Raw genomic sequence first — 23561 nt, 5'->3', positions numbered from 1 at the left:
CAAATGTTAAATGCAGCCTTACGAGGGCGCATGCGCAGTACTCCCCGATGCTAACTACGTCCTCGTTCAAAGTTTGCGGATAACTGCGCTTCAATGAGAAACCAAACCAAGCCCAAGCTTTTCTGATGAGGTGGTTTGGCTTTGGCTTCAATGCATTTGGACAGATATATGTCCACGTCAAAGCACCCAAAGGAGAAAGTAGCGACGCTGTGAAGGACGTAACAGTGAGTAGCCCGACAGAGCTAACCTTAAGCAGGGACTGCTGCTGGAAATCTGTACAAGTTAAAGCAAGCTGGAGTCGAAGAGCATCTTCTCTTCTGGATGGTAAGTCTGTCAGGAGACAAACAACGCTCCACTCTGACACTATTATTACGTAAATGAATCACAGCCTTTATATAGTTTTAATCTGGTGTATTCTTTCTGTTGTCTATTCATCAGGGGACAGCCATGTGTGCCTGGCAGGTTTCTGTGCAGTCCAATCCAATGAGTCTTACGTGAAACACAGCAGTGGCTGTACAGATGCCTTCATCAGTGAATCTTACCTGACCCTGGTTTTCCCGGACAGAGTCGAGTCCTGGGATCTGCAGAAAGAAGTGGACTCTCCGGCATGGAGCATGGAAATAAAAACACAACCGGACACCAGAGGTAGCCTGTTGCCCTAACTCATTTCATTTTGCTCATCTTCTATTATACCTGAAATACTTCCATTGGGATATAACATCTTGTTGCTTTTTAGGACCCCCTTTGAGTCTCCCATTGGTCCCTGGGGGTTACATAGCCATGAAGCCACCTTTCTATCGCTCCTTATCACCACATCTGAAAGCCAAGAGTCTGTCACTGAGTGCAGAGCATGCCATCCTCCTCACTGCCTCTGGAGCTGTGTACACATGGGGACTTGGCAGGTATGCAATTCTCACATCCTTTTTTTTTTTTTTTTGTATGGAATGTGATCAACGAGAACTTCATGCATACCTTGATCTTTTGCATTTGGATGTTATGACCTGACAGCCATGGTCAGCTGGGGCATGGAGGCCTCACCTCTGAAGAGGAGCCCAGGGCAGTTGAAGCACTCTGGGGGATGCCCATGAGCTGTGTCGCTGCAGGAGCTTGGCACTCTGTGTGCATCAGTGGTGAGTGTCCTACAGGATGTTAAAACAGTTTATAGCATCATCTTGACCTCCAATGATGTTTATTTATGTTATTTTTATTTTCAGATGGAGGGGACCTTTATGTATGGGGCTGGAATGAAAGTGGCCAGCTTGGACTTCCATCACGAGGTCTAAGAAAAGCTCTGCAGCAGCAAACAGGCCAACAAGCAGGTACATGTGTTTCCTTATTGAAAGAGATATTAAAGAAATACAATATGGGGTACAGTTCACGCCTGTGAAACCCTGATCTTCGATACAAACATTTCAGCAGTTTCTGTAAAGGATGCTGCCAATTGGTTAAAGGAGAATAACAGATAAGAGGACTGTTAGGATCATTAGGGCCGACTGATTCTCCATTATTTTATCTGAAAGGACATCCATGTTTACCTTTTTAAATGTATGTTTGAAATTATAAGGAACATTAACTAAATTATCTTTGTCAGTACTATATTGCACTTTAAACTAAAGTATAGAAAGCATTTGAGTTATTAGAAATGCTCAACGTACTTTGTGTACGCACCATCCTCTTAACTTTTGTTTCATGTTTGTTGCCTGTTTTGCTGCTTATATTAGCCTCTTGAATTAACTAAATAAAAAGTCCTAAGCACAGAAATTATGAATACACAGGATCAGGAGCACCATGCCAGCATGCCACCACACCTCCTGCCAAAGAGCCACAAGAGGGAGAGCAACATGAAGAGGTATTTATATCTATCCAGGCGTTCCCGGCTCTGCTGGATGTCACTCCATCGTGTGAAATCAGGACAGTCAGCTGTGGCTGCCGACACACAGCTGCTGTAACGAGTAAGAAACCTCACTTGAACAGCTGATGCACAATTTCTTGACAAGTCAAAAGTCTTCGTGATCATTATCTCAAATGTTCTTAAAACAGCCGAAGGTGACCTCTACACATGGGGCTGGGGTAAGCTTCTTAAATTTGAACCTACATATTTATATCCTTTAAATTTTGTAGCATGTTCCCGATACCAATAGGTTATCTTTAAGCACATCTTAAGTAAGTCTTAAACTTTCATCTTTTCTTCTGTTACTATTTCAGGTGACTACGGCCAACTTGGACACCAGAGTTTATTCAGTTTGGATGAGCCCCGGCGTGTGGAGTTCTTCAGGGAGCAGCAGATGTGTGTGGTTGATGTTGTGTGCGGAGCGTGGAACACTTTTGCTGCTGTGGTCGAGGCGGAAGAAAAAGCTTGTACTTCAAATTAAAATGGGATTCCCTTGATCAGTCGCCCACTGAACTTTTGACAGAGTACCAGGAAGTGTATTAAGTACAAAAAAAATACAATGCTTTGAGTCAAATGTATTTTGTACATAGAATATCCCTTCTGTCTGTTGAAACAAAGAACTTTTATAATAAAATGTTTTTGGAAATATTTTTAATTTTCTTTAAAAGAAATTTTAAAAAATGACAGATTTATATTTCACAAACAATTCATGACAAGGCAGTACATGTAAATATAATTTAAGGCAAATATCTAAAAATTATTCTACTTGAAAATTAAACACCATGAGATTTATAGGGTGATGCTTTTCCACATCCTGCTCGAGGTCTTCACAGCACAATCTTGAAAGAACTGTTGGAAACCAAAGTATAATAGAAGCAGTTAGAGTAAACAAGAAAACACATTTTGATTTGTAAAAGTACATACTAGTGATGACATCAATACGATTTCTAGTCACCTGACAAAATCTGGTGATCTTGAGATGACATGCTGAAACTCTGAGAGGTTAACAGTTCCATCTTTGTCAATGTCAGACTCTTCAAGAATCTAAAGAACATGGGGGGGGGGGGGAAGGTTAACGACTTGCAACCAAAATGTGTTTGAATTTTGTAGTTTGCCCCCCTTACTGTTTAAAATTGTGAACTCACATTGCCAATGAGCTGCCTCATTTCTTCAGTCGTTAGTCTTGTGTCATCTGTCTCACCGGTCAGGCAGTTAACGAGCTTCTCCAGATCACCACAATCAAGAGTTCCATCATCGTCAAAGTCTGTAAATATCATTAAGCACAATACAGTCAGATATCCTTGTGTTTAAATCAATAATTACATTTATTTATTTTTTTAAATCTTATTTACCAAATATACGGAATGCATAGTGGGATTTGATTTCCAAGGTAGCAGAGTCGCTGAAGGCACTCAAGAGGTCGAGGAAGTCCTCAAATGTCAGGCTTCCATCTTTGTGCTCAGATGTGGAGAAAACATGGCAGATTCGTTTCCTGAAAGGGTTTGACTGTAACAACAAAAGGTACAAGGGTCAGTTCAGTTTATTAGTACTTGCAGCACTTCCTCATAGACATACAAAAAAAATTACTTGTAGCACTTCCTTGTAGACATACAAAACAGAAATTCAAGACTTTCATTGAACAATGAACATAATAAACAATGAGCAGCACTTCGGTCTGTTTTGATGTTAAATATATTGTCACCTTGAGCTCTGGCAGAGCAAGAATCCTTCCCATCGATATTCTTATGTTTGGACGATCTTTCTCATCTTTTGTGAGCAGTTCAGTGAATCTCTTGTGAGCACTAAACAAAAAGATAATGATTACTCAGCAAAAGCAGTGCTAGATTGATTACATTCTGATTTTGGTAAAAATGTGTTCTGTGGCATGCAGGATCACTCACAGAAGAATTTCTTGTTTTGTCAAAAATGTCAGCTCCTAAAAATCAAAGTGGTTATTATTAGATTGGCAACAGCTAAATGTACCTTAAAACACGTTTTGTGTGTTACTTTTAATAGTTGTACTTCTTTAAATAATGCATGCAGACTGGCAAAATTTGCATTTTCTATTTTTACAGGCGTCATGACATGATTACTGGCACTTCAAGAAAAGCCCATTAAAAGTGATAAGTTTAACTTTAAACTTAAATAATACAACTACAGACTTCAAGTCAATCTAAACGTGCTTAAAATACCAAAACACAGCTCCTACGTCATTCTTGGTTATTATTACAAGGCGTAACAACAACTGCACGCAACTTTCGGTACTCGATCAACTTTACAAACATAATTGCTTTTGGGGATCACTTCAGGTACTTACTTGGTATTCTGAAAGCAAATCCTTACCAAGTTGACTTGCTGTAGTTCCCATCTTGATATTCTAAACTTAAAAACGACTTTTGTTGTTGGCAACTCACCCTTAGCGGAATTACCAAGTAGTTGGTTGTGTAAGGCGTACTTCCGGTATCACACTGATGCATTCCCTTTCCTGTTTGGTTACGTAGCGGTTTCCATAGTGACATACTTGTAAACAGCTGCAAGTAACAGGGCGCTACTAATAAACATTTAACTTTACTGAGTCTTTAATTTGAGACATTTCACAAGTAAAGGAGATTGGACTGCTTTACCTTTCAACTTTAATTTCAAGAGTGCCCCTGGTTATTTTTAAACTACTTTTGTAGGCTTTTGCAATCAACTCAAAATAATTCCAAACCATCAAAATGGAAAACTTAATCTTAAAATGTTGTTTTTATTTGGAGTGCAATGTTAATAAACGTAAGATATAGCCTATACATAATACATTACAACATAACCATCTTAAGCATCGTTGTTTTGTTTGTTTGATTTGCAGTTTGTCCAGTTTGTGTTCAACAGTTATCTTTAGTGACGTGATGCAGCCATGAACTATCATACAAATGGAGTTTGTCAGTCTTCTTCATCAAATTTTACAATGGAAAACACTTCATCTTTACACAATTGTCTTTTTGTTTTCTGTGTTTTTGTTGTTTTTTGCTTTCTCTTTTACTATTGTAGCCTAGGCTATATAACTTTTGAAAACCAATCCAAAGTAAAATTCAAACTGTTCCAGTCATTTGATGTAGATCTTAACATCATCGTTTATTAGCCAAAAACAAAACAAACACAGCATCAAAACGTTTTAATATTTAATAATGATTACTTTAAAACATTGTAAAACAAATACGAGATAATATTTAAAAAACTACCGGTACATCTTCTGTAACAAAAGCATACTAACTAATTTTTCTGAGCAAAGCTGAATGATGATGAGAAATAGACAAGGAATTTTGACAGGAGGTTCAGCAGATGATTACTTCAAGCTCTTGAGAGTTAAGCTCCTTGGTTTGTCTCCCAGTCTGTTGTATCTGAAACACACACAAATAGAATAATTCTTAAAGCAAGAAATAAAACAATGTGGGAAAGATGATCATTTTACAATACTTTTTTATTTATTCCTACTAACAATTTAGATGTTTGTACCTCTCATTTTTGTTCCTTCCTTGGTTTCAGCTGGAATACCGATCCCATACTCATTTTCAGCAGTAATTCTGAAGAAGTAGATTCCTCCCTCCTCCAGGTCAGATACCTTGTAGGACAGTCGGCGGCATTTGTCCGTTAGTCTTGTCCACCCTTTTCTGCTGATGTCCCGAATATCTACAAGGTAGTGCTTGACAGAGGCTCCTCCCTCATTCTCTGGAATATCCCAACAAACAGTAGCAGAGTTCTTTGTCACATCCTTAATTGCTACATTTGTTGGCGGACCAGGTGAATCTAAAACCCTGACATTCAGCGTCAAAGAGGTAGATCCAACAACATTTTGCAGTTTGACTATGTACTTGCCAGAGTCATCGCGTGTTGCCCCTTCCACTGTGATTGAGGTCACAGAGTTGTACGTGTTGACCAATCCTCTGACTCTAAGGTCTACATTTGCCTTGTCCCATGTCACACTGGGAACAGGTTTGCCTGAGAAAGGCACAGTCAAAGTGAAGGAGCTACCATCTTTAACAATCAGGGTCTTCCTCATCTCAGGGCTTATTTCGTACCTTGGCTCCTCCTCCCTCTCCATTGCCACTTCAGGTTCTGTTTCAGGACTGGGCTCACTGATACCAATCTTGTTTATTGATCTGACAATGAAAATGTACACTGCCCCTGGTGTGAGTCCAGTGACTGCAAACTCTGTTTTATCTGTGTTATGAGCACCAACTGCCCAGTCGTCTTCTGTGGATTTTCTGTATTCAACTTTGTATCCAGTGACTGCTGCTCCACCATCAAACAGCGGCTTGTTCCATGACAGAGTAATGGAACACCTGGATGAATCAACTATAATGGGTTTTGCAGGAGGGGAAGGTAGAAACGTTGGATCCTCTGCCAGAGTTAGAGGGCATGGAGAACTTGGTTCACTTAGCCCTGCAGCATTCTCAGCAATAACTCTGAATTCATACTCACATCCCTCATGCAGGCAGGAGGCTTTGACGCGTAAGTCATAGACTGGTTTCTTATTGACACGACCCCAGCGAACACCCTGCTTCTCCCTCTTCTCTATAATGTAACCACTGATGCGGCTACCTCCATCAGTGGCAGGCCTCTTCCAGCAGATAGTCATAGAATCACTGGTTGCACTTGTGACCTCAACATCCGTTGGAGCAGATGGGATTGTAAATGGATCAGTGGCCTTAACAGGCTCACTTTCTAATGTTTCACCCTCCCCATACTTGTTGACTGCTCTTACCCTAAAAAGGTATTCATTTCCTTTGAGCAACTTGGTTATTTTGCAAGTAGTTGCCATCATGTCACCATACACAATTATCCAAGCTACACGGCTGGTTTCACATTTCTCAACGATGTAGTACATGACCTCAGCACCACCAGTCTCATTAGGTGGTCCCCATGACAGGGTACATTTTTCTGCTGTGAGTCCAGAGACTTCCAGAGGTCCAGCAGGTGGTCCTGGCCTGTCCAGGACCTTGCAGGTAACAGCTCTATTGGTTGTTCCTCCAGTGCTCTGTAAGGTCAGAGTGTACTGTCCAGAGTCTTTCCTAACACTCTCTCTGATAAGTAGAGAGGTATGTGTTTTTGTTGCAATAATTTCAACCCTTCCCTTGGTGCATATATTTCTACCATTCTTCAACCAAAACACAGTAGGGTTAGGGCGGCCAGAGATGTCAGCATCTATTCTTAGGAGTTCTCCTGCCTTTACAACAACTGCTTGCCTAAATTTGTCTTCCATTGTAATTTTAGGTGGCTCTACATCATGTTGTACTGTAACAGCTCCTGTGGTTTCAGAAGGTGCACTAAACAGCTCAGCTGAATTTTTGGCAATCACACGAAAATCATACTGTTCACCCTCTTCCAGGCCAGTCACTTCCAAGAAGGTGTCCAGTAGATTTGTAAAGTTGCATTTCAGCCAACAACTATCTGGATGCTGTTTACGCTCAACAACATATCCAGTTATTTTAGCCCCACCATCATATTCTGGTTTGTCCCATGAGAGAGACACTGAGCTATTAGTTACATTGGTGACTGTAAGGCTGCTCGGGGGATCACACTGGTCTCTAGCTGCTACAGGCTGAGATGCTTTACTGCATGGTCCAACACCAGCCATATTCTCAGCATAGACTCTAAACTCATAAATCAAACCTTCTTCAACACTTGTTACCTTAAACTGGTTCTCAGTCAACAGATTTCGGTTTAACTTTTTCCACAAAATACTGCTTTGATCTTTGCATTCAATGTGATAACCAATAATAGGGCTGCCACCATCACTTTCTGGTTTGCACCATGCCACTACCATGATGGACTTGGAGGCATTTACAACAAGTAGATTTATTGGGGGACCAGGTGGCTTGAAAGGATACTGAGCAACAATATGTTGTGACTCAGCAAATTGACTTTTGCCGTAGCGATTCTCTGAAGCAATACGAAACTGATATTCAGTGCCCTGTGTTAGGCGAGGAATTTTGATTGATGTTCTGGCAACTGTAGCTGACACAGCCTGCCATATTGTGCTGCCTGTGTCTCTCTTCTCAACAACATAGTTACTAATTTCACACCCTCCAGTATAATGTGGGGGCTGCCATGACAAAGATATAAAGTCAGCGCTCACTTCATCCACATTGAGCTCACTTGGAGGTCCGGGTCTTTCAAAAACATTTATATGGATTTCAATGGATGTGGTTCCAACTGAGTTTGCTACGGTCACCTCATACATGCCAGCATCTATTCTGGTTGCATCTTTGATGGTCAACTGGGATGATGTGTCAGATGTGTACACATTTACCCTGCTTGTCTCTTTCAGCAAGTTGCCATCTTTCTTCCATTCTACAGTTGGTGGTGGTACACCCTTAAATGGAACATCAACCTTTAAATCATTTCCGGCCTTCACACTGAATATGTTGGACAGCAAATTGATAATGGGCTGAGCACTTGTGTCATTAACTGTAATTGGTACCAAAAGAGACTTTGGTTCACTTTTCCCTTTTTCATTCACAGCACTCACACGAAATAAATATTCCTTTCCTTTTGCCAGTCCATTAACAGTCACTTCATGTGCTTTACCCTCTGAACATGTGGTCCATGTGTTATCTCCCTTGGCCTGCATTTCTACAACATAATATATTATTTTGCTTCCTCCATCATGGTCAGGTTTCTCCCAAGAGATGCTTGCACTATTGCAAGTGATATGACTCAGTGTGATCCTGCCAGGAGGAAGTGGAGCCTCAGACACTTTAACAGCATCTGTGATCAGTGCTGGCAAGCCAGTGCCAAACTCATTTACAGCAAGGACACGGAAATAATAAAAGCATCCTTCCTGGAGATTGTCAATTTTGTATGAGTTTCTCATACAGTTGCTGCAGACACTTGTGAATGCCTTTCTAGCCTCCTCTCTTTTTTCTACTATATAGTGCGAAATCTTTGCTCCTCCATCAATGAGAGGTGCCTCCCAAGAGATTGAGACGGATTCTCTCTTTACATCCATCACCTTTAAGTTAGTTGGTGCGCTGGGGGAGTCCAATACTCTGACATTGATGAAAGCTGATTTTGAACCACTGTAGTTCTCAACAGTCAACACGTATTTTCCAGAGTCATTTCTATTGACATTCTCAATCAATAACACTGTGTAGGAGCTTGTCACCTCAATCTGAGCACGCTCACTGAAGGCACCACCTTCCTTTGACCATTTAACCTCAGGCTCTGGTCTACCCCTGATAGTGACAAAGAGACGTAAAGTGGAACAGGCCCTAACACTGACAATCTTCCTCAAGGCACTGTCCAGCTCAATATCTGGGGCCTCCAGTTTTTCAGCAGCTACCACAGTCCCAGGAAGATCCACAGGCTCTCCAACCCCAGCTGCGTTTATCGCACGTATACGAAAATTGTAAGAAGCATTTTCTCTCAGTCTCATCACAGTGTAGTTTGTGTTCTCTACCCCTGTGTTTGGTGTGCATGTGATCCACTCATCTTCCATTGCTTCCTTCATCTCAATAGCAAACCCACTGATGGCTGCTCCACCATCATAGATGGGCCTTGACCATGTCAGAGACACAGTTCTGCTGGAATAGTCTATCACCTTTGGGTTGGTCGGGGGACCAGGCGGATAGGAAGCTTCACATACTTTGATATACTCACTTGGTTCACTGGGTTCCCCAACACCGCCAGCATTCTCAGCCAATACTCTAAACTGATAGTAATGTCCCTCAGTGAGCCCTGTGCAGCGGAAACGCAAGTCATTAAGTCTTCTCTTGTTGCATTTAGTCCACCTAACACCTTCTTTGTCACGTTTCTCCAGGATGTAGCCATCAATTTCTGAGCCTCCATCAGTCTCAGGCCTTTCCCATGTTAGCAATACAGAGTCGCCAGTCACAGCACTCGCTATAGGGGTAGAGGGTGCACTAGGTGTTGTAAATGGGTTTTGTGCAATGAAGGGGTCGGATTCCAGAAATTCCCCAACCCCAAATTTGTTCATGGCAGCAACTCTGAATATGTATTCTTTCCCAGGTACCAGTTTTGTCACTTTGTAACTGACAGCTTCAATGTGAGAATCCACACCTGTCCATGTCACACGGCTGGTCTCCCTTTTTTCAATGATGAAGTGGGAAACACTAGCACCACCATCATTTAGAGGGGGGTTCCAGTGAAGATTACACTTCTCTGCACTGACAACTTTCACGTTCAGAGATCCATCTGGAGGACCAGGTCTATCAAGGACTTTCACATTAATGGGGACAGATGTAGTTCCTCCAATGTTACTGAGGCTTAAGAGAAAGTGTCCTCCATCCACTCTTGTACAGTCCCTTATGATGAGAGTTGTATGAGTCAGACTGTTTTTGACTTCCATTCTTGGTGTAACTTTGTCAATTTCTTTTCCATCCTTTAGCCAAGTTACTTCGGGAAGAGGCTTTCCAAAGTAATCCGCATCAATGATGAATGTCTCACCAGCCTGAACAACAGAAGTGCTCTTAAACTTAGGATCAATGAATGCTGTGGGTCCTTCAATAACATCCTGAGCAATGATGGTTACACTTTCTGAAGGTGTACTCCAAACACCAGCGGCATTCTTAGCAGTTACTCTAAACTCATAACTTTGGTCTTCTGTCAAACCTGTGACTGTAAACTCATTCTCAATAACATTTGTGAAGTTAGCCTTCATCCATCTGCCATCTGGGAGCTCCTTTTTTTCAACAATATAGCCTGTAATAGTGCTTCCACCATCATACCTTGGTTTTGCCCACTGAAGTGTGATGTTCTCTCTGTTAATAACAATAGCTTCAGGTTTACCAGGTGGATCACAGGGGTCTCTTGCCACATAGCATTCAGATATTTTGCTTGCTTGACTGAGTCCAGCAGTATTCTCAGCAAATACTCTGAATTCATACTCAATGCCTTCCTCAAGTCCACTTGTTTTGAAGCGAGCATCAGGTATGACAAGCTTGTTCAGTTTTGTCCATAAAATGCTGTTCTTCTCTTTGCGTTCAAGGTGGTAGCCAATGATTGGGCTTCCTCCATCTTTGGCTGGAGGTTCCCATTCAACCACCATGTTATACTTTGCCACAGTGGATGCAAAGGGGATGCCAGGAGCAGTGGGCACACTAAAAGGATATTGTGCAATCACGAAAGGAGAGGTGATTGCTGTACTCTTCCCATACCTGTTTTCTGCAAACACTCTAAACTGGTATTCATTTCCTGTCTTCAGTTTGGTGACTTTAATTGTGGTTCTAACTGTTGTCACTGACACAGTCTGCCATTCAGTACTTGAGATTTCCCTTTTCTCCACTATGTAGTTGTCCAGCTGACAGCCTCCTGTGTATTCTGGTGGCTCCCAAGAGATGGTAACGTAGTCAGATTGGATCTCATCAATCTTCACAGGGCCTTTTGGAGGGTCGGGCTTTTCAAGGACAACCACTGTGATTTCTCCTGTATATTTTCCAACACTATTGCTTGCAATAATAGAGTATTGGCCAGTGTGCTCCCTAGCAGCATGTCTGATATGAAGAAGTGTTAATGATGACGTGTTTGAAACCTCTAGCCTGGATGTCTCTTTGACTGCCTGGCCATCTCTTTTCCATTCAATCTTTGGTGCTGGGTGCCCGACCACTGGGATCTCTACTTTCAGATCTCCACCATTCTTGACAGTAAATGTCCTTAAAGTTATCTGGAGTTGGGGCTTAATAGCATTTCTCACATCTGTGTCAGCGCCAGGTTGGACCACAGGGTCAGGATCAGGCCGGTCTAGTGTGAGAAATTAAAAACATTAAATAAACAGAACATTAGATGGAATCACTGTGTAGAGTCAGGATATGTATGGGTGATTTGTATGGTTCTTACAAATAATTATGTGCGATATAAAATGTATTACATTCAAAACCAAAATCTGTTGAAGGAATCCGTTATGAAATGTTGATCAATTATTTAATCTGTTCTATCTTTCATTTGATTTATTCTGTGTCGTGAAAATGTTGCTTCTTGGAAGAAACAAAATCAGAAGTCACAACATATTTAGTATTTTATCATAAGATGTGACAAGACATTTTTCAAAATACTTGAATAAAAGGCCTATGAAAGCATTAACTTTATTCTTGCCCTTTGTTTGCATTATATATGAGACAAATTAATTCAGTTGAAAGCAACCCCAAGTTCATACATAAATGTCTAAACCACAAACAGTTTTAAAATGATTTAATTTAAATTCAAAAGAAACTTTACAAATGGTCTTTCTAGTCAGTGATATAATGCATAACATACCTTGGATAACAACTGTTGAAGATGACTGAGTCTCCTTTGCTGTTGGGTTTTCATCAGTATCTGGTGTCACATTTATATTTAGAGTGTGACTTTTTTCGTCTGCTTTCTCTCCCATCTAAAAAAAGAGTATGACACAAACGGTCAGACAATAAAAAATGATGACTCGCTGACATGATCATGACAGTATGTTTATATTTTTCAAAATCTTGTTATGTTTTGAAGTATAATGTAAAGTAAATAGAAAGTTGACACGAGTACTAAATCTATTAAAAGTAAGACAAAAATAACTTTTATGTTTCACAACAAGATTACATGTTGGCTAGCTTAATGAGTGCTACATGTATGGGTTGGTAATAGACACTCTGTTGGTGTTTAAAATAACTAGAGGCATTCATGACCAGGCTGCCATCTGTTCTCCCAAAACCGATCAAACTGCTATTGTCTTACTCTTAAAGCTCTCACAAGGGTGAACCATTTCACAAGAAAGAAACACAAGAAACACAAATCGGCCATAACTCAAGAATCCTTTAACAACTCTGGCTTAAAGGGTTGAATTTGTTTAACACAGCGGTAACGACTTACCTTGTGGTTGCTTGCTTCCATCCTATATTGTACTTGTCCTTATGATATCAGAATTCAGCTTCTTCAAGTTGATCTGCTGGCTAAGACACATTGACTTGGGTGAGCCCCTGAATCCTGAGGCAGACATACACAGGTCTGCCAATCACTGCCTGCTTTATCTCTAAAAGCATGCAGGGACTAAAATAACCATGATGCCTGATTGGTCAGCTGCTCATTCTTTCAAGTTAGTTGAGCCTACATGTGTCAGCTGGGGAAAACTAGAGAGCTACTCAACAGTTAAATATTGCAGACAGACCATTCCAGTACAAGGGGGTTTACAATAAGGCTTTACTGTATGTTATTATACCTTTGGTAGTCACATATAAGATGGTTTTACAGCTTGGTCTAAGGTTTAAATTGGTTATATGTGTCATGGTTTACTCTTGTTTAGTCAGTTTATTCTTTATTTTGGTGCTTAGTTGGGATTTCCATTTCTTGTCATTTATATCCTCATGTTTCTCTGTTTTGTGTGTATTTTCCTGTTGATATGTCTGTGTTTAGTTTTGAGTGTTTCCTGTTTGTAGTTGTTGGCTCTGTGTATCATGTGTAGTTTGACCTGGTCCGCTGTGTCTTCACCTGTGTTTATGAAAAGAACAGGGTTGATAGACAGATTATTTAAAATGTATTATTATTATTATGTTCTTTGTTTTCATGTGCCGAAATTCTGATTCACACTCAGCAGGGGGCGGTAATGCGCCATTAAGATCGTTTGCCAACCGCGATAAAACTCAAAAGAAGGCGAAGAAGAAGAAGAAGAAGACGAAATACAACCGTTAACACCGACGAAGAAGAATACTTTTAACTGTGAAACCGGTGTTAGGAGGAAAAACCATAAAAACTGGATGATTAACCATGAATATTTGAATGAAAGAAAGAGTTAGTAGCGGCTTTGTTTATGCATTTAATCTTTTGTTCGATTCATGACGCTCAGGTGAGTAGGCTACCGATGAAAACAATCAGATCATGTTTGTGTGATGGAAAAGAGCCATTCAAAAATACATGTGTGTAAAAGTAGATCTTTTCACAACACTGGATACCTCTAAGTATGTTTGTCTTTCAGCTTTAGCCTTCAGGTTTTGTATTATTAATAGTCAGCTGGAGATTCTGTCACAAACCTTTATGAGTATGATGTTTCAGACCTCCACAAATGTAACCGTGCTTATTATATTTCAAAGCTGCAACCTCTGTTTTCTACAGCTGAAATGAAACAATATATCATTAAATCATACTGAGCAATTATACTGGCAATAATATAGATTACTGATGAATGTTTTCATCCATTTGTTAAAAGCTAAGATTACAAACACCCACTGCTTCAGATTTTCAAATGAGTTTGTTGCTTCTTCATCTGCTGTGATAGTTCCCATTGGAAGGATTAGGTTTCACTGCTCAGTGTTTCCACATACAACAACTCTCTATGTGGTGATTCAGCAGAATGACACCTTATTGTCATATTACCTCTGTCTGCCTCATTGTTTACCAGCAGGCCCCACCATGCCTCTGCCATTTGTGTACAGCAGCCAGGACTTTGTCACAGATGTGTGTCGAAACCGGGCAAACCGTCTTGTGCCGGCAAAGTTTGACACAACTATCCAAGAGGGGTGGACTGACAGGATGGACAGAGGACTCTTCCGCTATCACCTCGGGGATCTTCAAACACGTATACTGCCAGGCCCGAATGGCTTTGTGGCCCAGCTGAATATCCAAAGAGGAATAGAGAGAAGAAAACCTCAGGAGATCCTGAGCATTCAACAGGAGTTCAATACTAAACAGTTCAATTTCAACAAAATAAATCATGAAGAAATCATCTTCGAGATGATAAAGGACAATGAGGGCGGGAGTGAAAGTGGACAGCTGCATCAACCCTGCAAGATGGTTGTGCTGGTCAATGTCAGCCCTCTGGAGTTTGGACATTGTCTCTTTGTTCCAGATCCCTCACACTGTTTCCCACAGGTCCTGACCACTTTTGCCATCCAGGTTGGCATCGAGTCTGTGCTCCTAAGTTCTGATCCAGGCTTCCGTGTGGGGTTCAACAGTCTTGGAGCGTTTGCGTCAGTCAATCACTTACACCTACATGGGTACTACATGGACCATGAGCTCAAGATAGAATCTACACCAGGAAAGCCACTGGTTCCTGAAATGGGGTTTTATCGCCTGCTGGACTTTCCTGGAGGCTTTTTATTTTACACAGAATCAGAGCAGGTGGAGAAAGTGGCCAGAGCCATCTGTCTTGTCACAGACTTTCTTGTTGAGGGTAACATTGCTCACAATCTCTTTTTAACAAGAGGATGTCCGCCCACGTCTGAAAAAGATCACTTTTCAAGAAAAGGCGTTCGTATCGCTGTTTGGCCCAGAATGTCATGCTTTGGTGCCAAGGAGGAGTCTGCCTTCAATGTTGCTCTTTGTGAGCTGGCTGGACATTTACCGTTTAAAAACAAGAAGGACTATGAGCTCACTACAGAGAGACATGTTATAGAAACCATCCAAAAGTATCTTCTGTCTGATGAGGAGTTTCACACATTGGAACAGGAGCTTACTCGTCTTGTGATGGATGTATGATTCATACATCAAATCACTGTTAAAACTGTGCATGAGCTACACGTTTTCCACACAAAATATTGTGCCATTACCAAAAAAAAAAACGAGTTTCTTCACGACCCATTATACCCTAAGTGCTATGCTGTATGCTGTATGCTGTATGTCTTGACCCATCTCTTACAACTATCAAACCAATGGCTGTGTCATGTTAAAATGTTTCAAAATAAAAAGTACCAGGAGCATTCCCCCTAAATGTTTCTATAGTTATTTTCTGAGTTCCATTACTTGGATGGATTTTTTGTTCATAATGGGGTTTTTTATTTTGGCTTAAGAAAGCTGGAATAGCACAGGCATAATTCATATCATTCTTCATAAATATATACCAACTTCCTTTACTATTCTCATAAGCTCTGGTTGAAAGTGTTTGGGGTTTTTTGGCATTGAAGAAAATGGAACAGACCCATTGTAAATCATACAGCAAATATCTGTTGTGAAAAGGCCCATGATGTAACATTTAATTATAGAAACAGAAGATATATAGAGACACATTTTGCTGAGGCAGGGACAATCTTTATGATGATCTGGAGATGAGTCTAAGTTAGTCGTCATTAAAGGAACACACTCAGATAACCATTGGATTCAAGCTAGCGCATAATTCCATTTTAGTATTTAAGGAACATTTGTCTCCATAAAGACATCTGCAGAATACTTGTTGGAGAGTTGCACCAAGCAGGTAACTTTTAAAATAGTGTTAATGAAAATAAATCAACACTTATAATGAATGAAGGTCATGCCTTCATAGCATTCATTATGAAAAAATGGTCAGGCTGGGAGAGGAAAAAACGGGTTAGAATAAAATATTTGTATAGGTGAAAAATCTGTAATCGGTGTCCCCCACTTGTTCACAGGTAAAACAAACTGGAAAAATTAAATGCTCCACTATTTATGTGACGGTCTAAGGAATATAAGCTCCGCCTCCATCAGTTGGAAACCTGTAGAATACATGTCGAGGAATTATCCCTATAGCAGGATGATCCAGTTCACCAGGTAACTTTTTTTTGATTGCAATTAATATTAACAAAGGCATTGTCATGCTTCATTAGCATTCAGGTGAAAGAAGGGTGTGGCTGAAAAGAGGGGGTTCAAATCAAAGGATCATTATAATCTGTGAACAAGGAAAAAAAACATGAATCTTTAAGAGACTTCACAAACCCACTTGTTAAAGCCTTAACCATTATGTCATACATGCTTTTTAATGAAAACAACCTTTCTCTACATTCAACATATTTCAACTTGAAGGCAAGGTTGGTTATTTTCTCCAGATCCTTTTTAAGATTTTGGTCGAAGTTGTCTTTAGGTCCTGTCAGAAATGAATAACTCATGCTCTGAAAATGGAACAAAGAAAATCTAGTCATCTGTAGCAGTTGTAAGCCTGTAAAAACTTTAACCAATGTCTACCTCGAGGTACCAATCTGATGAACCAATCACGTCTCCCTGCTTGTTCTTTACCACTTGCGTCTATAGCCCACACTCAAAGCGCCAACGATGAGGGAGTTTATACAGTGCATTAGTCGTTGGCCGTTGTGAGTAGTACAATAGTCATGTTTTTTTTATGATAAAGTTTAGTGTTGTTAACGTACCGCTGAATGAGATATCAGACAACATTGTTTTTTAACTATGCAAGCGATGAGCTGAGGTCCGCTTCTGGAGCAACGGCGCTCATGCATGTAGGTGAGGGGCGTGGCTTTTGAGGGAGAACTTTAACCAGAATATAAATATCAATGTGTTTTATATTAAAATGTCATTGAAATATTTAGTTTGATTATTTCTCTCATGTTAGAATCTGCTCAGGCTCTACTTCTCTCTGCCTCCATGTCCATGTAAAACATCCCACACTGCTTTCAGTAGGTGGATCATATACAGTAAAAGCTGAATAATGATTGTAGCTCAGCCCTGTTGGTAAAGCGGCCACGTCTCAGCTCATGTAGGACCCACTAAAGTCCTGATTTCTTTGATTTAATATACCTCCGGGGCATGTTTAAGGGCGCGGTCACACTGGTCATCTGTACCGTGCTGTACCCAAGCACGATTGCCCCCCCGCTGCGTCATTCCCACGCTGGCCGGCACGGCCCGCTGTCACATTGGCCAGGACTAACCGTGCTGAAGGACGATTGCCTCTTGTACGTAACGTCGTAATACAACATATGCACGCTTTATGTTATTATGAAGCGTGCTCAGTTTACAAAGAGGCGGACGAGAGAGAGAGAGCGCAGTCGAGTCCCTGTCTGCACATCAGAGAAAAACACAGAGCATTACAGCTACTTCACTGACTTTGTAGCTTATTTTAAGCCATTGTAATCAGAGACAGCCATAAATAAATAAAAAAATAAAATAGACGCGCAGCCGAGTCCGTGCGGACGCCCGCACATCGGAGAACAATACAGAGAACATGACAGCTACTTTGTGGCTTATATTGAGTCATGTTAGTCTGATACAGACATGAAACTCTGGATTTCTCCATAATGAAGGCTGTCAGCGTTGTGTACCCGCGTGCTTGTGCTCGTGCATGAAGTGTACCGTGCCTGAGCACGATACGGAGCGGTCACACTGGTCAAACAAACTGGACTTTAGGGTTGAAGCGTGCTTGGGCACGGTACGGAATCGGATGGCCAGTGTGACCGCGCTCTAAGAGGTACTTCTGCATGACGGGAGAGCTGCACATCCAATAATCAGGACAGCTTCTGCATACACAATCAGAGGCCAAAGACCACTTTAGAGAGCCAGTTTAGAGTTTAAACAGTTCTACTGCCTTTCAAAGAAAGCAAGTTAAAATCTAGTCTGATGCTTGTATTTTTTTTAAGTCGATCTGAATGAGAGCAGCAGTTTCATGTATTTGGTGTAAGACTTCAAACAAAAGCACTAAATTCAGAGGGCTCAGAGGGCAGAACAAACACCTAGCTGTGGGAGTGTCACCCACCTCAGGGAGGAGTTACTGCTCTTTGTGATGTCATGAAGGGAAAATCTCCAAACGGCCTGTTTGAGCACACATTTTCTGAAAAGTGGAGCAGGCAGAAGACAGAGAGGATGGACTTTTCTCATCATTGGGGGGTTTGTAGACAGACTAGAGACACATATTAGAGTTAGAAAAACATGGTGAAGTGTATTTTGCACAATATGTGACCTTTAACAAAATGAGTGTCACAATTTATTATTATCAAAGGAAAAAAAAACGTGTATATGTATCTTTCTTTTCTGCCTGATTCAAAGATGAAATAACAACTGAAGAACTAATAAAGATCACTTTTTTTAAAAACCTGCTCTGACGCCATAAACACTGCAGAGAAAAACTATGAAGATCAGAATTTTGATTTCTCACTTTCCTCTCAGGGCTTTTGCAGAGTTAATCTCCCCTTATATTAAAGTTGTTGTTTGTTTGAAATATGAATTATTGATAACAAGAACATAGAGTTGCAAACTTCTTTTTTTTCTCTGAACTCATTTTAAAATTGTGTTTGTCAGAGTGAGTGACTCAGGTATATTGTTATGTTTGTGTGTGTTATTGCATAGTGGGTATGGGCTGTGAGTGTGTAAAACTGCACAGGTTTCTTCATGCATTCTCTCAGGACTCTGATTTCCTCTCTTCCACTGACGTCTCTTGAACTGAGGATGAACTAAAAATGAGAGGAGGACAGAACCTGGAGCCTGCTGCAGGTTTTACAGTTTTATTTACAGTTTATATGTACATCTTATAAGTTATAAGAATCACACCAAACACTTTTTCAATCATACTCGGTTACATGCTCTGGGGGGCTGAGTGTTTGTTGTTGTGTTTTCCTGTTTTCTACCCCCCCTTTCTCTCTCTGCCTCTCTCTCTCCTTTGCTCTCCAGGTGCTGCTCCTCCGTCTCTGTGTGGCTGAACTCACCTGCTGCAGCTCTCCAATCAGGGCCTACAGCATAAAAAGCTGGAGAGAGGAGCCAGTGGGTCATGCAGTGATCGTGTGTGGAAGCCAGAGCTGAGATTCATTCTTCAGTGGTCAAAAAGGGTGTTGTTAGACGTGACGTTTAAGTGGTTCTTTTTGTTGATTGAGATTTTGTGTTACCGTTAAATTTAGCAAAGGTTTGTCTTTTTTTTTTTTGTTGTTTTTTGATAGGAGCTTATTTTCATTTCATTTGTGCACCTTCTTTAAGTTGTTCATAAATAATTCCCCATCTTTTTTCTCCATTCCCAGTTTTCACTCTTTGATTGTTGTTTCCCCTCATCCCAAAGTAATCGAGGGACTTTACATACTGTAAGAAAAAGCAAATTAACTACAAGCTAAAATATTGCAAATTAACAACATAGCTTATGTGCTTTTAGCTGTTACACATTTTCCCCGGGGCCTCTGTTTTGTTTGTAACCTGGAAACCAGGAAAATCAACTGATGTGGCGTGAGAAAGAATACCATTTACCAGTAGTTTTTTTTTTTTTTAAGATTTATTTTTGGGCTTTTTGTGCCTTCAATGGAGAGATAGGACAGTGGATAGAGTCGGATATCGGAGAGAGTCCTGGAATGACATGCAGGAAGGAGGCCACAGGTGGGAAGTGAACCCGGGCCACCTGCTTGAGACGACATCCTCCATACATGGGGCGCACGCACTAACCACTGCGCCACCAGCGCCCCTTTTGTTGTTTTTTTAAGTTGAATTCTTTAATCTCTTTGGTAAAGAAAAAGGGTTGAGGGGATCCTGCTGCAAACACATTTAGAGAAGGTCAAGATTGATTTCATTTGGAACTTGTTAGCCCATGACTCCTGAAGTCAGGAGACATGACAGAAACATCTCCATATCTTATCACTCCATATCACTATTTCTTGAACTGAGTACCCTGTTTTATCGTTTTTTCAGAGTTTTGTGTCAAACCTCTAATTCAATGTTCTTCTTGTCAGATTGCATCTAGTAACGTGTTTAGTAGTATCCTCTTACCACCAGACATACACAGTTCTAATATACCCCATTAACACAGCATAGATTCAGCCTATATCTGCATCAGGAGAACTTAATTTAAGATAAACTTTACATTTGATAAGAAGTTGGACTGCATGATGACATGACCTCAGCCTCTCAGAGGCAGCAAGCTGTAACTACAATTAATGTTAATGACTATTCTTAATGAGAAAATATCCTCCTATCATGATGTAAGGCCTCATTGACATTTGACACAGAAGATAACACCTGTTTAATATGTATGTGTCATTGGATGACCTCAAAACACTTAAATTACCTTATGGAGCATAAGGCTTAAAAATAACAATACATATGAACACTTTGACTTTGTTCTGTTTACACAGTTGATACTCAGCAAACACAGTATACATATACTGTACAATACTTTACAGAAATCCAACTAGAAAGAAGGTTTATGATTGATTTTAAGTTTTTATTGAAGTATTTACCAAATTATTTTGAATTAAGTTCTTTTCCAATTTATTTGGGTGGGATAAACCGGAGCGCCCGGAGAAAAACCCACACAGACACAGTGGGAACATCTGACGTCCTGACAGAAAGAAACCTGCTGGCTTCTGTTTGTCAGGACTTCACATGTTTCACTGTGCTGCCCTGCAGCCTGTTACAGCCTGTGGGAGCTGGGGAGGGTGGAGTTGGGGTGGTTGGAGTTGGGGTGGTTGGTGAGTGCTGAGATTGTCACTGCTGGTCCTGCATCTGCCCCCTGAGATGCTTGTATTTGCGACGGTGTTTTGGAGTGATGCCCTTTTTAAACCTCCTCCACAGAGCAATTTCCTCCGTCTCAGCTGTTGTCTGGACCACATTTGGAGCGTCACCCTTGCTGTTTACCTCGGTGCTGTTTACCTCAGCCGTAAGTCTCTCCACCAGCTTCTTGTACCGGTCAACTTCCTCTGAATGCTCATGCCTGACTTCCTTGAGTTTTTTCTGGTAGGAGTCAGATTTCAACATTTCAGCCTGCATGTAGTTGTTTTGAGATGCAACAAGATCGAGGACCTCCTGTATTAGGACACTAGTTGAGTCCTCCTCTGTTGCTCTGGAGGATGGACTCAGACTTTTTGTCTCTTCTTTGACCTCCTCAGGAGTTTCCTTGACAGAGTCTAAAGTGTAATCCTCCCTTAGAGTGAAGTCAGATGCACTTGACTCCGACATACAGATCTCCAGCTGTCTTATAAGCTCCTCCATCTTCGCCCGACTAGCCTCCTCCTGAGCCTCCAGTTTTAAGGCTAGATCAAGGCTGCTGCTGGTCTTTTCCTGCAGCTGATCCTGCATGGCCTTCATTTCCTTCTCCAGGGTGTTGATTTCAGCTCTCAGTGTTTCATCCAACTTTGTATTAGCTGAGGCACTCTCCTGGAGCTTTTTATTTTGAGCGTCAATCACACCTATGAGCTCCTCTTTTGTTTTGCAGGAATAATATTTCATGTCCGGTACACTGAAGGATGGATTCAGGTGTTTCAGCTGTTCTTTTAACATCCTGATATCTTTTTCACGCTCGAGTGTGCTGTTACGCTCCTCCTTCACCCTTTCTCGTAACTCCTGCAGCTTGCTCTTGTTGATGGCATTGGTGTGCTCCACTGCTTGCCTCATCCCTCTCTCCTGTCTTAGATGGTAGGTTGCGTCGCTCAGGCGACCCCTGAGATCATTTTCCACCTGCCATCTGGGAGGGGGTGGGCGTCTCGCATACCAGGGACCAGCGGGCCCCTGGTAGGAGTACTGGTGCTGCCCGTAGCCTCCCCCCACCCTTTGAGGATGAGGATTAGCTTGTATCTTGGCCGGGACTTCTCTCTGCTGGTTTTGCCCCTGGCCTACCTTCACCCTTTGGGGATGAGGATTAGTTTGTGGGTGAGTGGGGACCTCTCTTTGCTGGTTTTGCCCCTGGCCTTCCTCGCCCCTTTCAGAGGGAGTATTATCTTGTGGCTCCATGGGGACCTCTCTTTGCTGGTTTTGCCCCTGGCCTTCCTCGCCCCTTTCAGAGGGAGTATTATCTTGTGGCTCCATGGGGACCTCTCTTTGCTGGTTTTGCCCCTGGCCTTCCTCCACCCTTTCAGAGGGAGTATTATCTTGTGGCTCCATGGGGACCTCTCTGGACTGGTTTTGCTGACAGGTCCATGGCATGATATATACCAAGTCCTCATCCTCCATCTCCATGTCCATGATATCACCCCAGCTCAGGGACTCTGATTCAGTCTTTTGTTCCATTGCTGTTCTGATGAGATTCAGAGATTTGGTCACTTAGATGTCGAGTAGTTTAGAGTACTTGTTGTACTTGTTAAAATATCTCACTGACTAGTGTCTCAGATCTGATCCGTGAACTGATGAGTGTCTGTGCCTCTTAGCTTAGTGTATTGGGTTTTATACCTAAATTCTACATTCTAAAAGCCTTTGATGATTCTTTGATGATTCTTTGATGATTCTTTGATGATTCTTTGAGAGTCCAGAGTTCCGGAATTATTTTGTTGTTTTGTTTTGATTTGTTGCCAACATGCTATGACCTCATAATTCTGGATATGATGTCATAATTTGTGAACATTTCTCTTTATGTTGTTATAATATTGCTCTGTTGAATGTTTATATAGGGTGCCACAGGAATGAGTCCTAAAACCTGGATGTAAATTAACATTTTTAGCGACATGGGCTCTATCCTCTCATTGTGAACAGGTTTGTGGTTAGACCAAGGGGCGACCTCTGGTCTCGGAAAATGAAGCCACTGCGGAAGTATAAAAAACTGCAGTTCCTCGAGTGTCCGCTTGAGGCTGGCTGCAGAAGCGCCGGAAGTGCCATAAGCCCACAGCTCGTTTTTACCACAGGAATTAACCTGGTTCAAAAAACGAGATACATCTGATTAGTTAGTGACCTCATGTCCTCACGCTGTGTGTGAAAAATGCCCATATAAGGGTTGTGGCAGGTTTGATTGACAGCTCTGCACGCTACATCTGTCTGTCAGTTCAGCAGCAGGTCAGGAGGCTAAGTAGCAGCTTGATCCGTCTGATTTATCCTCTTTTTTACTTCGTTTGGAGAGTTTGTTTTACAAGATGAAGATGAATGGAAAACAAAAGGTGTTGCTGTCAGGCTGTTGGTTTGTATCAAAGTGAAACGGGATGGTTCAACATTAAAGTTCCATAAACTGAAATTTTCATTTTGTGACAACAGTGAGTATCAGATTTTGCCTTGGAGCCAAAGTGGAAGAAAAGAAAGGGTAAAGGTATTAGCTGTCATGTTCAAATAGCTCCTTAATAACTTTGAACCATTTTTATTTTTA

General features: G+C 41.3%; 4 protein-coding genes across 5 annotated transcripts; 2 read left to right on the top strand and 2 right to left on the bottom strand.

Moving 5' to 3' along the window:
- The first annotated feature begins 4 nt into the window (after window positions 1-4).
- On the top strand, window positions 5-2743 carry LOC109989130 (RCC1 domain-containing protein 1). Its single transcript, XM_020640770.3, has 8 exons — window positions 5-324; window positions 439-645; window positions 737-902; window positions 1009-1130; window positions 1215-1319; window positions 1776-1952; window positions 2041-2070; window positions 2206-2743. Exons 1-8 carry the CDS (start codon window positions 126-128, stop codon window positions 2370-2372), a joined length of 1173 nt encoding a protein of 390 aa, XP_020496426.1. The 5' UTR covers window positions 5-125; the 3' UTR covers window positions 2373-2743.
- Window positions 2526-4365, bottom strand: LOC109989140 (calcium and integrin-binding protein 1). The gene is made up of 7 exons (XM_020640781.3): window positions 4209-4365; window positions 3793-3827; window positions 3594-3693; window positions 3244-3397; window positions 3037-3155; window positions 2847-2935; window positions 2526-2740 (listed from the first exon to the last, which is right to left on the bottom strand). Exons 1-7 carry the CDS (start codon window positions 4257-4259, stop codon window positions 2719-2721), a joined length of 570 nt encoding a protein of 189 aa, XP_020496437.1. The 5' UTR covers window positions 4260-4365; the 3' UTR covers window positions 2526-2718.
- Window positions 4366-4620: 255 nt separating this feature from the next.
- LOC109989807 (titin) lies at window positions 4621-13059 on the bottom strand. Its single transcript, XM_029278712.2, has 4 exons — window positions 12728-13059; window positions 12146-12260; window positions 5387-11632; window positions 4621-5271 (listed from the first exon to the last, which is right to left on the bottom strand). The coding sequence occupies exons 1-4, from the start codon at window positions 12746-12748 to the stop codon at window positions 5237-5239; spliced, it is 6417 nt and encodes a 2138-aa protein (XP_029134545.2). The 5' UTR covers window positions 12749-13059; the 3' UTR covers window positions 4621-5236.
- A 478-nt stretch (window positions 13060-13537) lies between these two features.
- On the top strand, window positions 13538-15557 carry gdpgp1 (GDP-D-glucose phosphorylase 1). Of its 2 annotated transcripts, none has more exons than XM_020642559.3 (2): window positions 13538-13697; window positions 14250-15557. In XM_020642559.3, the coding sequence occupies exon 2, from the start codon at window positions 14261-14263 to the stop codon at window positions 15323-15325; it is 1065 nt and encodes a 354-aa protein (XP_020498215.1). In that variant the 5' UTR covers window positions 13538-13697; window positions 14250-14260; the 3' UTR covers window positions 15326-15557. The 2 variants fall into 2 exon arrangements, with proteins under 2 accessions (XP_020498215.1, XP_020498207.1); XM_020642551.3 differs by having other exon boundaries at window positions 13539-13697; window positions 14253-15557.
- Window positions 15558-23561: the final 8004 nt, after the last annotated feature.

This window comes from Labrus bergylta, chromosome 7, assembly GCF_963930695.1.
Source record: "Labrus bergylta chromosome 7, fLabBer1.1, whole genome shotgun sequence".
Lineage (NCBI taxonomy): Eukaryota > Metazoa > Chordata > Actinopteri > Labriformes > Labridae > Labrus > Labrus bergylta.
This window is presented reverse-complemented; position numbering and strand designations above follow the sequence as displayed.